At 43.6% G+C, this 17,423-nt stretch overlaps 1 protein-coding gene across 6 annotated transcripts in view; it reads right to left on the bottom strand.

Annotated features, from left to right (window-relative positions):
* GREB1L (GREB1 like retinoic acid receptor coactivator) overlaps nucleotides 1-17,423 on the bottom strand; it is a 558,043-nt gene that overhangs the window by 176,188 nt on the left and 364,432 nt on the right. For all 6 annotated transcript variants that reach the window (XM_086965622.1, XM_086965621.1, XM_086965624.1 and 3 more), the window contains 3 exons: nucleotides 16,043-16,165; nucleotides 14,937-15,122; nucleotides 9,042-9,368 (listed from right to left, as the gene is read on the bottom strand). In XM_086965622.1, the coding sequence (XP_086821748.1) occupies nucleotides 9,042-9,368; nucleotides 14,937-15,122; nucleotides 16,043-16,165 (636 nt within the window). The remainder of the gene's footprint in view (nucleotides 1-9,041; nucleotides 9,369-14,936; nucleotides 15,123-16,042; nucleotides 16,166-17,423) is intronic.

The raw sequence follows: 17,423 nt of genomic DNA, 5'->3' as shown, positions 1-17,423 counted from the left end.
TGGCATAATGGACGCTTACCACACTTGGCGGCTCTGTCAGGATTCTGCAACTAGGATAACACTGGGATCTCTACCCTGGGTGACGTCATGCGGGGACCGGTTTTGAAATCCTTCCAGGATATCCAGAAACACTTCTAGATGCCGAAAATCCAATTTTTTTAAGCATCTACAGTTCTGCCATGCTCGTACCCCTAGCTTGGAGGGGTTGGAGACACTGGCAGAGTTCAGTCGGTGGAGGCCAAGGTGTTTATGAGGGACCTCCACTACCATAAGGTTTCTAAAATGTATCAGTCCCTAGTCACGCACTGCTCCCAGTCACTACAGCACCTGAGGGAGACTTGGGAGGGTGACGTTGGTCAGATGGAAGAGGAAGACTGGACTGAGGCGTTGGCTTCTCCGCGAGGGGCGTCCATCGCAATGAGCCTACAACTCATCCAGTTCAAGTAGCTACACCGGGTATATTATACCAGGGTTAGGCTTTGGAGGGCGGGTTTGGTGGCCTCCCCAGTGTGTCACCGATGTGAACATGAGGAGGGAACCCTGTTGCATACTGTCTGGCACTGCTCTGCTTTAGCGCAATTCTGGAGGGGGGTGCTGGACTGCCCCTCTGAAGTGTTGGGGTGGGACCTTCCAGACTCACTGAAGCTAGCCCTCCTGCATGTTATGGAAGGGATCGGGGCAACATTTACAAGCGCCATCTCATGCTTCTGGTATTTACCCTGGTGAAAAGGGATATTGCTAGGGCTTGGAAGGCAGCGGTGGCACCCGCTGTCTCTGCCCGGAAAAATGGTCTGGATTTCTGTATGGGTCTAGAGACCCCAATTTTTGTGGCCAGGGGGTGCCCTCGAAAGCATTTTAAGATCTGGAAGCGCTGGACAGACTATAGTGGCCTGGAGCTCGAGCCGCCATAGGTGGACAGGCACAGAGACCCAGAATGACCTCCTCACTTGTCGTTATTATTTTCTTTTTCTCTTCTGTTCTCTTCATCTCCTTTCTTATGGATGTTCGGCAGGATAGCTGCCTTGTAGGTACTGATGTGTTACAATTGTACAATGGCAGTCAGCAATATGATGTGTTGCTCTGGAATGGTCGACAGTGTGGAGGGGGGTGGGTTAGGGGCGTTACAGTTTTAGGGTTCAGATTTTATTTGTATTGCTCTTCATTTTATCCTGAAAACGCATGAAAATGGTCACATTCAATTGATGTATATTGATGCGGCAGAAGCGTCTGGGCCACAGAGCTCTGCGTCATATGTGATGTTTTGACAAATAAAATCTGTTAAAAAAAATAAAAAACACCAACACAATCCAAAACTTAGAACCAACTTCTGAAAACTGTGTGATGGAACAAAGGTCATCTGCATGGGTTATTAAAGGACTTGCATGCTGCCTGGTACATTTTTAAGTCTCGCCTGAGCCAGCGTATGCGCTACTCTGGCGTGACATTTAGTGAGTGGGCTTTAAAAAGCCGACCACAGCTTTTTTTCTGGCCTACATCGTGCGGTTACGCGCACAGTAACGAGCAGAGGCGCCATCTGGCTTTCCTCTCTCGTCATGGCTCATTAAGCGCGCGCTCACCTTTCGCTTGCTTGTTCTGGTTTCTTTCACTTTTAGCGCGAGGCGCACGCACCACTCGTGTGCTTGTTTATGTTTCTTTCACTTTTAGCATGAGGTGCACGCACGCACCACTCGCGTGCTTGTTCCTGGTTTCTTTTTTTGATTGCTGCCACCTGGCGCTTTCGTACATGTAAAGTTTGTTTGGCTGCGACTTTTTAATAATTTCACGCCACCTTCATGAGCTGTTCCTGAGGCCAACTCGAACCAACCTTGTGACATTCCTCCTTCAGTTGCACCTCCTGTGTTCTCTTGTACTCACAGTGCTATTGATAATGCACACTAGCTTAGTCTCACACTAGCCCCTCCACACTGCCAGAGTTTCATTGTGGCTTCACGCACGCCATCTCTGTCTCGCGCTATTCATGTTCTGCCGGCACCTGACCGTGTGTGTACTGTACTCCGGCCAGCATCAACGCAGAACGTCAACCCAGTACTCTCACCCTCTCTCTTCCCTTCTATGCACCTCCTTCACTCATTCCCCTACTCTTTATACTTTCTCACCTCTCTCACGCACCTTTTCTTACACTCTTTCTTTTCTACCCCTCTCTTTCATCAGAATGCGCCCCCCAACACTGCTCTTTCTGTCTTTTCCCTTACTTCCGTAATGCCTTATTTTTATGGACAATGGGGTTTCAATGGCAGCCGCAGCAATACGGTTTCTCTTTATACTTCGGAGAAGTATGCAATGAAGTAGATCTTCCATCTCTGCTCTGGCAGCGCCACTGTGACGAGGCGAGGGGTACGTTCTCGAACCCAAGACTGAACTTAAACCTTTCGTCTCTTCCTATGCAGCCAAGCGTAGCGTGTTGTGACGAGATTTGCAAACAGAGCCGAGGCAGCGAAGAAACAGAACACTGTTTCTTTAATTGGGCCGAGTTCGACGGACGACACACCCCCTTTGATGACGTCGATACCAGCGAGTACGGAAAAGAAGGACGAGATCCTGAATCGGCGTGTTCTACACCGGCAGGCGAAGGAGTGCAAGCAGAGGCGAAACAGCGGTCGGAAGAGGGAGAAGAACCGGAGCAGCTGGAAGGAGAGAAGCCAGGAGGCCAACGACAAGGTGAATCCCCGAGCCACACTTCAAGGGAAGTGTGGCTTCACCAGGTATGCGCTCGCATCGCGGCGTGGGCGGGAAGGAGGCTGGAAGGAGGCTGACTCGACCCTTGTTTCCTGCACTTCGCCTTTCCAAACACTAATCGTCACTCGAGCCTGTTTACCTTGAGCACCACGTTCCTCACACCCTTTCCCCTAGATAATTGCAAGATTGTGAACCCAGTCCTAAAACGGAGTCTGGTCTCTCCCTTCTTTCCTGGGGAACCTGATATACGCCACGCTGGAGTGGAGAAGAGGAAGTCCAGAACGCCGAAGACTCCGTTGTTCCCCTGAGAAAAAAGAAGTGGAACTGGCTCTTCCCTACTATAAGGAACACCACAAGGAAAAAACGAGTGTTAAAATCAATAAAACTCAGTCTTACCCCAGTAACTGGTCCCGTGAGTTTCTCTGAAAGGCCATAGCCACCTTCTGGCAACCTCCATTTGGCAGCCACTAAAAAGGTTGCTGAATGTACAGTGTGGCCGTACTTCATGGATAGGACATAGTACCTCTCACAGTGAGAATTACATGGAGACATGCATGCAGTGGCGTCGGTATAGAGGTTACACGTTCAAGTTGTCTGTCTCCTTTTGTATTTGGTGCTTGCAGCATCAATAAATACTTTAACAAAATGTGTGGATCCTCATACTTAACACTGTGGTCCTCTAGCAGCAACAAGCTTGAAGTTGCAATTGAAATTAATTTGCAGGATAAATCACAGGCCTAGAATGTGCCCTTCATGGACATGCTTGAGAACATTTTCCCTTTTAAGGAGGATACATCTGCCTCCTGGCTGAAGCCCTGTGGTAAGATATGTTGTTCTCCACTTCATTGAACAGGCCCTTTCATACCTAGCAACTCAATGAGTCAAATTAATGGAAGTGAGACTCTATCCTTTTTCCTTCCAGGCTTCTGTCCTATTAAATCCTGAAAGGTACCCTTCTTTCACTGTCCAGCGGTTGGCAGATGTTCTCCATGAAGCAGTGAAAGGAACCAAATGAATGGTTGTGGGTTCCTCACAAATGCCAATACTCTGGTACTACCCTTTCTAGCCTCGTTAACAATTGCCCTATTGCTGCTGGCATTTCACAAAATCAAAGAATAATATAAGTTCTCCCGCCATTGACTGGCCTGGTTGAAGCATTTAGGACTGTTGCCAAAGGCACTTAGTATATTATGTGCTTCGTTGTCATTTGATGTGATAGGTGTCATATTAATCTCTCCCACCTTTTAGGTGGCTTTTTATGACTGCTTATGGCATTATTGGGATCAAACCCAGTAATGCTACCTGCAGGTAATCATCATAGCCTTCTTTTACTTCTTTTCCACTTTTCAAACTTGTAAATTTGTTCCCCCGGTACATCCTCCACTGTGACTGTAGGAAGCTAGCACTTTATGTGATATATCAATAATCTGTTATACCACGTAAAGAGTCCAGGGGTTCCTGAATTAGCAGACTGGGGCTTGTTTGCTCTAGCAATCCCAAGGTGCAATCCCAAGGGCAGTGAGGTCGAGCTGCCTTAGGCTTAACTGAGAGGAGTGCAAGACATCTGCAAATACACACAATGGAGAACCCACACGACTCAAGAAGGAGAGTCACACCTATTTATAAAAACAGCAAGTATCTTTATATATGTTTAGGCATCAGAGAAAAATCGTTCAGGTAAGTACGTTTTAAATATGAATTCTTTTCAGCTCAAAAAGTGGACACAGTGCAATTCTTGAGCTCTGCAATGTTATCCTACGGAATTAAGAACAAATTCTGCTAACAGGTATAGTACAGTGACTTATGGGACCAATCTCCAAGAATTAAGGTGAGTGGTGGGCAAGGTCGAAGGCAGCACCAACAGTACACTACTAGTGACATGAAGGCGGCATGGAGCAATACAGCGCCAGGGGCCCAAAGTTACTCTATGGAAATCGATCTCTGCGAAAAGAGGCTGCAAGCTCCGGCTAGGCCAGTCCGGCTGAACCACCAGCGGGGCTGAAGCCTCATGATGCTTGGGGACATAGGGACACCTTTGGTCCTCTTGTCCATGGCCCACGGGCAACAGGTGCAGAGATGTCTTAGGGGTTGGGTTTTTCCTTACCAGAGCAGTTGCGTGCAGAGGCTGCAGGTGATGCCTGAGGGTCCACAAGGGGTGAAACCACAATGGACTCGGGCTTTGGAGGGCTGGGGGACCTTGATGACACCATTGGCCCATTTTGACTCTGCCTGGAGCGATGAGTGCATTGGTGGCTTCATTTACACACTCTTCCCGGACCTGCTTTTGTTCTGGGCCTCCTGAGAGTAGAGCCCCTCACCCTAGGATGTCAGAACAGTGTCTTGGGTGGCAGGCTAGCAGAAACCAGTCAGGGAGCACACCTGAGGCTGGTAGGTTTTCAGGGGGCTCATCTAAGGTGCCCTTTGGGTGCATTCATTGGTAAACCCATCACTATAATCACTGTGGGTTTATTAATACGAGATGTTTAATACCAAACATCGTATTTTCAGTGACCCCATCATGTAGCTGGGAAACTCGTTTTCACCAGTATCCTTGACCCACAGTGCTGTTTGAGGCACAGTCAGTGCGACCTCCCCCACAGCCGCAGAGACCCTCAGACACTGGCGAGATCACCAAGTGCCGTATCTGTGACAAACCTGGGAAGGTGGGTCTGTCGTTGGCTTCTTTCATCAACCAGTGACTACAGTGGGGAGCGCGAGGGCACTTTTCCCACAATGCGTGTAGGCTGAGACACTGTAGAGTCATACTTGTGAAATTGTTTTAAATATAAAGATATTCGTTAGTTCTGCTTACCAAATGTACATATTACATATAGTTATACAATTCTATGTTTAACATGTATTTAGGTAGAGGATCTGAACACTACAACGAATTTCCAAGAGGCACACAAAGAATATGCCGAAGTGCTCGACCGCCTCTGCATAATAGACTACCAATCCTACACACAACTACACGCCGAAGCTGACAAGTACCCTACTAGCACTGATACTATGCAACGCACCGATGTCCGCCCCAGTGCACGAAAATACCACACTGAGTGGCACAACAGTACACACGCATAACAACATAAACTCTGCTTTTCATTACTATTACAAGACACTGTATGAGACCCCCCATAATGATAGGTGAGGATACAACAAAAGTATTCCTGAAAGACCTTAATTATCCTCAATTATCCCAGACAGATCAAAAAGTACCGACAGGCCCAATTACTAAAACCGAGATCAAAGAAGCTATTAAAGAACTCCCGGGCAACAAAACACCAGGGCTAGACGGCCTCCGGGACGAATTTTATGACACCTTCTCGGCACAATTAGTCCCCCACATGGAACGCCTTTATCAAACGGCATTGGAATTGGGCAGCCTTCCCCCTACAACAATGCAAGTACTAGTTACCTCCCTCCCCAAACCCAGCAGGGACAGCAAAGTTATCTCAGGATACCTACCATTATCGCTTTTAAACACTGAATATAAAATCTTAAGCAAGATACTGGCCCAGCAATTACTCCACCTTCCTACCACAACTTGAACACACGGACCAATGTGGTTTTGTGCCTAGCCGCAGTAACTCCCTGAATATACGGCATCTCTATCAGATCATGGACGCAACTTCGGAGGACCTAACCGAAGCGGCCTGCATCTCCCTGGACCTGCGATAGGCCTTTCGACACCCTTAGCTGGTAATACAAACGTAACAAACCCAGTTGATTATAGACCCATTTCCCAACTTCCCTATCTCTGTGTTGGAGAAACTGATAAATAGACAGCTGTCTAAATATTTAGAGGATAACAACCTGTTGGATCCAACTCAAACAGGGTTCAGAGCCATCAACAGCACAGAAGCCACATTACTGGCTGTTACGGACAGCATTGGAAATTCCCTGGACCAGGGTGGAGCTGTGGCCCTGATCCTTCTATATCGGTCTGCGGCGTTCGACGCGGTCTCACACCATCTCCTTCTGGAGAACCTGCTAGAAAAAGGGATAAATGGGAAAGCGCTTGAATGGATTGGCTCCTTTCTACAGAATAGAACACAAACAGTACAACTAGGAGCCTTCCTATCCAAACCCAAGCAACTCAAATGCGGTGTCCCACAGGGAGCATCCCTCAGCCCCACATTGTTCAATGCCTATGTATCACCTTTGGCACAAATTGGAGCACGGTGGGGTCTGGGGGTATGCTCCTATGCGGATGACACGCAACTAATAATCAGGCTGGGGAAGGGGCATGAAGACAGCAAATTGAGACTCAACAAATGCCTAACGGAAATGGCCACATGGATGGCAGATCATTGCCTCAAACTAAATGCAGACAAAACCGAGATCTTATTTTTCGGTGAGGCAAAACACATATGGGACAACTCATGCTGGCCCGCCACGCTGGGAGATGCCCCGGCACCCAAGCACTTGGCCAAAAACTTAGGCATCACAATTGATGACACGCTATCCATGCAGGCCCACATTCGAGCCCTGTGTGGTAAAAGCTTTGCCACTCTAAAACTTCTGAGAAGATCCTTCACATGGATTCCCCTAGAAAGTAAGAAGTCAGTCACACATGCCCTATTGGTCAGCAGGCTGGAGTATGGGAAGGCACTTTTCGTGGGCATGCCAGACTACCTATTTCAACGACTACATGTAGTGCAGAACGCTGCAGCTCAGCTAGTATGCAGAAAAGGCAAATACAGCTCCGCCAAAGAATGCCTAAAACAACTCCACTGGCTGCCCATGCGCCAAAGAGCCTGCTTCAAACTTATAGGTCATGCCCATAAGACACTCAATAACAAAGGACCCACTATCCTTCAGAATAAATTACACTTCTACGTCCCTGCCAGATCACTAAGATCACAACAACTCGCTCTTGCCAAAACAAAGAAAATAAAAAAGACCAAAGCAGGAGAACGCACTTTTTCCTACCTGGCTGCACGACACTGGAACGAACTCTCAGTGGAACTTAGGTTAACTATCAATTACAACATCTTCAGAAAAAAACTCTAAACACACCTCTTCCCTAAAGACTGATTTACGACATTTGGCCAACCCAGCTTTCATCCGCTATCATAGTCCTCAGCGCCGTGACATCCCCCGGGATAAATGTTGCGCTCTATAAATAGATAAATAAATAAATAAATAAATACATGCTGACCGTGAATACCAGGTTCGGTATCCCCCTTGCATACTTACGAAGCATTAAACTGCTCTATAAGATGCCAACCGCTAGAGCCCGCACAGGTACACATATATCACAATCCTACCCAGTATGCAGAAGCACATGACAAGGCTGCCCATTATCTCCACTCCTATTTATTCTAGCACTTGAACCCCTGGCAACAAAGCTTGATAAAGACACAGTAGAAAAGGGCATCGCCAAACCACACACATACTATTAAAATATGTAGATGATATAATCCTATACATTAAAAACTTACAAGACAATTTAGACCCTGTGGCACCCATATTCACACATTTCGAACAAATTTCAGTACTCGCCATAAACAAGACTAAATCTTACGCCTTCTTCTTTTATAAAAATGAACAGCACCCGCCAACAATACCATTCTCACTTTATAATTTCCAAGTGCCACCAACCACCTTTAAATATCTAGGCATTCAGATACATAGCTCCTAACTACTAGAGCAGTGAACTACTATACATGGACTGAATAGTCCCAAATGCCCCGAACATTTAACTGCTGGATCTTCCCACCTCCACAGGGTTATTAACTAAACACTGCATATACAAGTAGGGAAGGGAAGGAGTGACAACAATAGGGGCACTGTTCGCTAATTGAGTGCTGCTGAACCACAAGGACTTTACTCACAAACAAGGAGACCCTGGATCCCTGTTCCTCCTGCACGTAAACATAACTAGATACATCATATCATTAAACACTGAACACCTAATAACAATGAGCCCCCTACACACAAATGTGTTCAAACCCTAGATCTAATGGGCAATGGTTGCCATCTGATCAAGTGGCTCTACCACGGCATTCAAACACATGCAGCAATACCCCTTGCATGACCAAGGAATAAATGAGTTGAAGCTTTCAGTAGAGAGCTGCAGGATAAGGAGTGGGACTTTATGCTGGAATACACCAAAAAGGTATAACACAAAACCAAATTCAAATGTATTCAATATAGGATATTACATAGAGCTTATCTCACTCCACACCGACTAAATAAAATGCACCCAGAAGCACAAGAAAAATGTTCTAGATGTCACACTTGAGACGCAGAGTTAATACACATGTTATGGGCATGCCAGTACCTCGCCGCTTTCCGGGCTCACGTGGCGCACATAACAGGAACAGCAGAAAGCTACTTACCCAAGACAAGGACGCAAAATTCATTGCCTCGGACCTTCGAAGAGCAGATTGCAATGACATAGTCTGGCACCCTTTGCTGATGGTTCACTTCACTGAGAGATCTTAGTGTTTCAGAAATTCCCTCTGCCAGAGAGTTTTGAGTAACCACCACATGGACCAAATCTCGGGAAACACTGGCAGTTAATCTGGCAAGCCATGGTAGCTGTCCTGGTGACATGGCGATACTCTGTGCACTCATCTGCAATGATCTCTCTTTTAAAGTGAACTCCTGCATTGCTTTGAGCATGATCTGTTCAAACTCTTCCCGTAGTGGTATTTGATAAGGACCTAAATAGAAAAAACAATTGCACCTGTAAGCGAACATGGAAGATATTTCCAGCTTTTACATGAAACATGTCAGAAAAAAACGTACAAAGTAGCACAAAGTAATAAATGCACCATCATGAATCCTTACAAATACTCACTATGAAGGGGCCCTCTTCTATCTACAAGGAAGTGTATCAGCTTAGATCAGGGTTTTCCGTCGGTCCTGGAGGGCCGGATCCAAGGCATATTTTTAACATATCCCCATGTAGTTATCTTACAAATCTGGCATGGACCCGACCCTCCAGGACAGACTTCGGAGAACCCTGGCTTAGATGGAAGGAACCCTCTGGGAACACCAAAAGCAGATGTGATTTTGCTTGTTTGTTTGTCTGTTTCAGGCTGCTCAGTATGTATAAAGGAGACTTCAAGCAGTGAACATGTTCACGGAGGTCAGTTATGAGGCAACCATTATTAGTAACTCGTTAATGGGGACTCAAAATCAGGACTTCAAGGTCAAGCCAATGTTGCATGGAGGCTTTTAGCGATTGTTTTTTTTATTTAAATAAATAAAAAACACTTTTAGTCAACGTTTTACATCTTTGCTAAAGAGGAGAATACATAATGTTTTGACTCTCCAGTTCATGCCAACTCCAGTTTGTACCACTAAGTAAAAGAACTGATCCTGTGTTAATGGCAAGTTGTGGTGTATTGCTTCATCAGGAACTAAAATAATTTCCATGTGAGGAGTACTTTTGTAAATGCTCATGTTCTACTTAAGTGTCTTTATTTTGAATTTGTTTCCAGCTCACTTTTTCTCAGTCTCCTGCATCAGACGTTAAGTCTAATGCACACTGTACACACAGATTGTGATTGTTATAGCCTTGACTCCACACTAAAAACCACCAATGCTCAACCGTCCATACACAGAAGCTATCAATCACTTGCAGAATCATCAACATAGCTGTCTGGGCTGCACAGCTTTTTGTATTCTTTAAACAAGTGCAAGAGGAAAATTCAGTTGACTGGTTGCAAAAGGTCTACAGTGAATATCTAATGAACTGAAACAGCACTTTTTTTCAAATCCGTACTGGAATCTGTTGGTTTCAGATTCCAAACTTTTTACCACTAGCCGGTCATAATTTTTCCTCTAGACATCATTTGTAACCAATGAACTGGAATTTCGCAACTCTGAAAAAGAGAACATTATTATGATCCAGGGTCGAAAAGCTGCTCTAATTATAATATCTACAGTTATGAAGGTATTCCATGGTATCTCATAATGCCACCAGGCCACAGGTATCAACGTGAAAAGAGAAGGGTTAACCTGGAGACTAAACACTATCTGTGCAGACAACATGGGCTGAAATGGGAAGATTTATTGAAGTATGCAATGCGGACGGATTCAAAGAGCTGCCAAAAGAAAACCCTAAATCTATAAAGTGTAGGTTTTCTCCTATAATTTGTATGACTTGAGACTTTATAGCAGTTTGCAGAAATCCCCTGGACTATACGTGGAAAACATCAAAAATCATAGTTTTACATGAACATATTTAAGCCTACACTGCAACATGGCAATTCTGCCATATTTCTATAGCCGAAGTAAGAAGTTTATTATGCGATGCCAGAATGGAAAATGCCTGGACTCTTACTAGTAGTGAAGAAGCTGTCCCCTAGCTCCCAGACTAGTTTCAACACTGCATCACACATGTACACAGCAGATGTTTATAGAACCATGTAGAACACCATGCATATCAGACATTCACTCACCTACCCCAAAGATTTACCAGGGTAATTTCACTGGGAAAGGAGCTCCTTATTCGAAGTTTTGAAGCTCAGAAGAATGAAAACTAATCTCTAAGTAACTAATGGGAGTCTTTGGAAACCAAGTACCATAACTTTGAATGCAGTGGTAAAACCTGCCCTGTGGTATAGCTATCTTCTTGGGCAACTTTAGCCCTGAAAAATTCTATGAAGCCTTAGAATGAGTCGCTAAGTCTACACAGAGCAAACATGCTCCATGTGCTGTTTCAATGAATGGTATTCCAGAAGTAAAAAAATATTAATGTACAGAAACATATAGCCAGAGAATAGGACAGACATCAACGTTTACGAGAGAATGGGCTAGAATGTCTGCAGGTGGGTGTGAAGGAAAAGTATTAGAATCCTATTGAGGTGAGCTTCGTCAATTGCACTTCGTGGAAATAGTACAAGTGATTGGTCTCTTCCCGGTTCCCCATTAAATGCAAAATTTCGAAAAGCAAACAATTGCTCATATATATAAGTTTAATATTAAAGGTTAGGAGAGTTTGTCTTATTCTTGCACCAGTGATTTGTATCACCTGTATTGGTGCAGACAGACTGAGTGGTGAGGGTAGTTATGTTGCGTACGTCGCTTCGAAGCCCTCATCAACATAGCATTAAAGAGTAAGGGGGTAGCTTTTGGGGAAGGAGTCCATTATCAGAACAAATATGTGCACAAGGAACTTTTTATACTAAATTCCGGTGCCTTTTTTACAGCCACACACTTCAGTTTAATAGACAAAAGACATGCACACCATCCCAGTCTGATTCTGAAGTAGCTGTAGCTTCTGGCATATTTTTAACCATGGTGACAAGTCCCTGAGATTGTGGCTGCTCCATGACCCGTGAAATGCTGCGTTATAGAGAGCTGTTATATATATATTTTTTTTTCTGGATTTAAGCATCCTTTGCAGCTCTGGAAATATTGTTGAGCCGAGCCACGATGGTATAAGCCATTACACAGACAGGAATGTGGACTAAATGTGGCAAGGATTTAGGTCAGGTTAATTTTACAATGTCACTGCATGCACATGTACATCCTATAAATGTCCATATTGCCATAGCTAAGGGAATTATGATTTGATAACTAGCATCGAAGTGCACAAGAACAATAAAGGTAGACATCACAAGGTTACATTATGTTAGACTTAACCATTATCTAACCAGATCTCTCCATTCCTTCTGTGGTGACATCAACCCTATCCGAGTGTAGTGGTTAATGACTTTGCTGCATACATGTGATACTGGAGCATGAAACTATGACAGAAATCCTAGCCTTGCAGCACAAGGACTCGAACAGAGACTGCACAGGTGCTGGGTGAGGGAACTAAACAAGATGCACATGTGCACTCCTTTAAGGTGTCTGGCTGCATGTGGGTGCCGGATGTGAGAGCACAGGCATGAAGAACGAGGCTGACGCTATGTGCACTAATAAACCCATGCTGGAGGAATAAGAAGTCTACATGACATTTCTTTTTTAACCAAACCCTGAGTGTTTGTGGTTGGGCAAAGTTAGCATGGTTTTAAAGTAAGCACCAACCACGCCCACCTTACTAAAATACCCTGGGATAACCATTTCTAACTCCTGTGGGTGCCTTCAAAGGGATTTTTGTTTTGAACGTCTTGCTTGGTCACAACCTACATACTTTCATCAAAGCACAACTTAATGCCTTAGAGTTGCTGACTGTGTCCTGATTTGGTCTTTTGCAGAAGAAAGAAAGGCAACCACCTTCGAAACAAAAGTTACCCTCAACACCGCGCAGTGGACAGTTGGGCATTGGCCCTGGTTCAAACTGAGTGAGATAGTTTGAAATCTACTCTGATGCCAGCCCATCTACATTTAGTAGCAGAAACCCAAAATCAGGTAAGAGTGCGTGGTTTTAAACGATCAGCTACGCAACGGCCTGCATTCACCATTCTAAACTTACAACTAAAAAGTGGTGGTAGAATTATAAAACTATCAATGAAAAAAACCTTTTTATATTGTACTTCAAAAATTATTCCTCAAGATTAGTAAAGGGTAAACAAGCTGATCAGCCACTGTGCTGATATCTTTTAAAGGTTGCCTGGGGAAGTTGCCTTTAGAGGAAAACCCTTTAGAGACTACTGTGGCTCCTTTACCACCAGCCCCAAAAAGGTAATGCGGGAATGCTTATTGTGGCCTGGGGCTACATGGGCATTTAATGGATGAGTCTCTTGGGACTGACTCTAAACTCAAGCTAAAGGTCAAAAATGTGAAATTAGTTAATTGTTCTCCACCAACACCTCAATTAACATCTGTCATGATCTAAATGAAGGTGGTAGCCCAGGGAATAAACACGAGAGAATGTGCAGAAGAGATTCTGAAAATAAAAAAGAAGCAAATACCTCAATGGCACCAATTTAAAATAAGGCTTAGTCAACCTTGCGGCAATCACGAAGGTAAGAGGGAATGTTCGGGAGACAGTGGACCAAAAATGGTCTTCACCACCAGCATCGTTACCATGGGTGCCAACCAACAAACGTGTAGATAATTGCTGAGAAACACATTTATAAAGTGCTTTTAATCACACCCAATATAAAATTATAATGCAAAGGTACACAAACAGAACATTAAAGAAATTAGAGTAAAAGAAAGAGATAATGTAAAAAATAGAAATAAAAAAAACAAAAAGCAAAAATATGGCACTTTATGTGCCGTGGCTAATCAGGATATTACTTATCAGTCAATAATAAAAGCCTAAAGCAAAAACATGTATAATTGAAGAACTGCTCATGGAAACAATACACTCTTGAAAGGAGAGTGACAACAAATCAGTACACAAATTAGGGCAGTGGTGCTCATCAAATAATTGATTCCCTCTCTTTTTCACTGCCAAACAGGAGAAACACAAAGGTAAAAAAAAAAAAAAAGGGTGCCAAGCAAAAAGCAAATTTATAGATATAGAATATCTACGGTCTTCAGTAAGTAAACTATAAACGAATTAGAAGATATTATTATAACAAAACATTTCGAAAAGTCCTACTTTTCGCTATACAATTGGGCTTGGATATACAGGAGTACAATTGGGCTTGGATATACAGTAGCACAGAAGCCTATCAGTCTTCACACAACCTCTTTACACATCAATCACGTGACATCCCTGCCTGGCCTCTCCAGAAAGCACTGGTCTCAATTTCAGTTCGAAGGAAAATAACACAACCAGTTATTAGTGCATAATGGACACAGAGTAAGGGGGTTAAGTCACCCGCTGTCCCATCATGAGCCCAAGTCTGACAACTTGTATCGTCACTCAGAGTTTCGTGCACTTCACAGGTCAGAATTAGACTGAAGACCATTTTCTATGTGTATTGGTTGAGAACACTCTCACCACTTGTATGATCTTGAAGGACTTTCAGAATCTGGGTGCCCATTACAGATGTGGGATTCTTTTTGAGAAGAGTTAAATCCATGTACTGATTATGTACAAGGTAGTCTTTTGTATAATTTAGATGTGACTCATACCGGATAGAGGCTGGGCCAGTTGGAGCAGACTAGAAAATTAGCTTTAGGTGTTTGTTATGTTTTCAGGCATCCTTCTCCATTACATCGATTTGACGCCATTCTACGCATAGGTAGGTGATATGAATTTTACTTATTAAAGTTAGTTCAAGGGTGTACAAATTGTACCTTCTTTCTTCGATAAAGCAGTGTCATAGGTTGGTTGCACAGTCACACTACCACGACACGGCTGTGGGTCACTAAATCCAAAACTTTATTTTTTAAGTCCATTTAAAGTATGGATGAGTTTATAATGGGGAACTGCTTACCCAGACGCACGAGATACTGACTAGTTAAAAGGATCATGTTCTCCACATTTAATAAATGGCTTCCTGCAACGCCCAGCTCGTCCAAGTCCTTGTTTTGCAGCTGCGGTATCTTGTAGCAGTTGACCAGCAAGGGGCTGACTACAATGTCACCCACATTTCCATAGAAGTATGGTAAAGTACCATAGCCTGCAACAGAAGACAAGACAAGTTTAGTAACATTAGGCTTTAAATCAACCATAATCAAAAAGGAATGTGGGGTCATCACTCTTCCAGAAGAAAAATCTCTGTACATTTCTATTTTTCTTTCTCTTCCCTCTCAGCTTCAGATCTGCTTCTTGGGTAGGCTATGTGGATGAAACAATTTCAATAATAATCCACCATAAATGGGCAGAAACAATGGCGATAAATCCTAGTATGCAAAAATGTTTCTAGACCGTTTTTTTTAGGAAATGCATCTTAACCCTTTTCTCTGTATTCACTTTACTTAGAGCGAAAGGGAACAGTTTCCATGCCCATTTAAATACATGCAAAATCAAAGTAAGTTAATATCCAGCTATATTCATAGATGTATTTGTTTTGAATAGCCTTTTTACATTTTCTATTCACTTTTTAAAATGATAAAAAGGGTATAACAGATTTCATAATGTTGCAAATATTTTAAAAGTTAATTTAACGTTCCACAGTTAACAATATAGCTTGTAAACTTGCGTTATTCTATTTGAAAATTATTTTGGTCAAAACTGTTTTTGTGCTAGACAAAGCAATAGTCTTTGTTATATGATCATGTGCATTGCAAAAAAAAAATTATACGAAAAAATATTTAGGAAAAGGATTTTTATCACATGCTCCTTATTTGAGGCAAGGTGTACCTTAAGAAAAGTGTCACTGGAAAGGTAACAAGAATGCAACTCACTATTTTCACTTAGGCAGTAGGGCGAAAAGCAATCAAGAACTAATCATCATGCAAATGATCCCAAAGGACAGTGGTGTCCAAAAGAAGTGACCAGTGGAGCTCTTGTGCTCACTGAAATAGAGATGTGCCACTGGCAGCCATGCCAGAAGAAATCTACTACATTGAAATGTAAATAACTACAAATTGGTCTTACCTATGAGAATAACAGGTCGCACTCCTGAATTATTTAAAAGGTTCTCAGGAACAATTACAGTCTCGCCTGCAGGGATGGGTTGTGGTTGCAGAATAGCACTCATCGTTGATTGAGAAAGTGGGACTGGGAAAAGAAGAACACAAAAAGGCCACAGAGTTAATAATCTCAGAACACAAACAAAAGAACGTGCTGAATCGGAAGACACACCACCAAAAGGTTTGCACGTCCTTTCCTGCCCCAACTGGTTAGTACTTTAATGGAGGAAAAAACCCAACTCTTTGAGCAAATCAAGCACAGAGCCCACCGTGTTCTTTCGCATGCTGATTTGTAAGAGCATTAAACTGCTTCAAAACAGTGCTGCAAAAGTGCAGATTCTTCCACTGCAAGACCCTTCCAGAAGGAATGAAATTGCAACAATTTCAGTATGAAAACATCTGATTGTGAACACCAACCTAAAAATATTCTTTTGCCTACCATCAATCATTGAATCCAAAAAGAAAAACCACTAAAAAAGAGAATTTATTTTTTCCGTAATTTATTACTTAAATGGAATTTAAGTTAAGCTTCAATTTTTGCAGCGCGCATACACTGCTTTACAAGGAGGCCTCTTGAAATCACTCCAGACTTTCTTGAAAACTTGTCCATGAAAGGTAGGCTCCCCCAAGCTGATTCACTGACTATATGACAAACAAGATCAAGTTTAAAGGACAATGCCGAAATGCGTCAGCAAGAGAAGAAAACAAGTTACTTACCTGTAACTTTGGTTCTCCAGTATGGGATACTTTCATAGATTCCCATGCTTTAATCATCATGTCTTGTTGGTACTTGGGGCTCGTGCCGGAGAGAGAACCTCTCTACATTCTGCTGAAATGGTCAAACCAAGAAATTCTCGCTGCTCAGGAGCTATGTCGACAGCTGCAGAGACGGGGGATCTGGATGCCGGACCTGGCCCTGGGACATCGTCAGCAGCGAAGGAATGGGCTGCAACGGAAGTGGAAGGTCCAGGAAGAGGAAATGCAGCTCTGTGAACCAAAAGTGTTGGGACCACGCAGGAGCTATCAAAATCATCTTGCAAGGTTCCGCTTTTAGCTTCCTGAGAAGCCTGGGAATCAGAGGAATGGGGGGAAAGCGTAAACAAATGCGCCTGACCAGGTCATCGAAAAAACACATTCGCCAATGATCCCGGATGGTGAAGCCTGCTTGCGTAAATCGGCATTTCTTGATCTACGGCATGGCAAAGAGATCTATAGAAGGCCTGCCCTATCTGCGAAAAACCTTCTGCAGAGTGGATTGGTCCAGTTCCCATTCGTGGCTGATTGATTTCAGTCTGCTCAGCTTGTCCTGTGCCTTGTTGAGAACGCCTGGAAGGTGCTCCGCCTTG

The sequence above is a fragment of the Lissotriton vulgaris genome, chromosome 4_1 (assembly GCF_964263255.1).
Source record: "Lissotriton vulgaris chromosome 4_1, aLisVul1.2, whole genome shotgun sequence".
Taxonomy (NCBI): domain Eukaryota; kingdom Metazoa; phylum Chordata; class Amphibia; order Caudata; family Salamandridae; genus Lissotriton; species Lissotriton vulgaris.
This window is presented reverse-complemented; position numbering and strand designations above follow the sequence as displayed.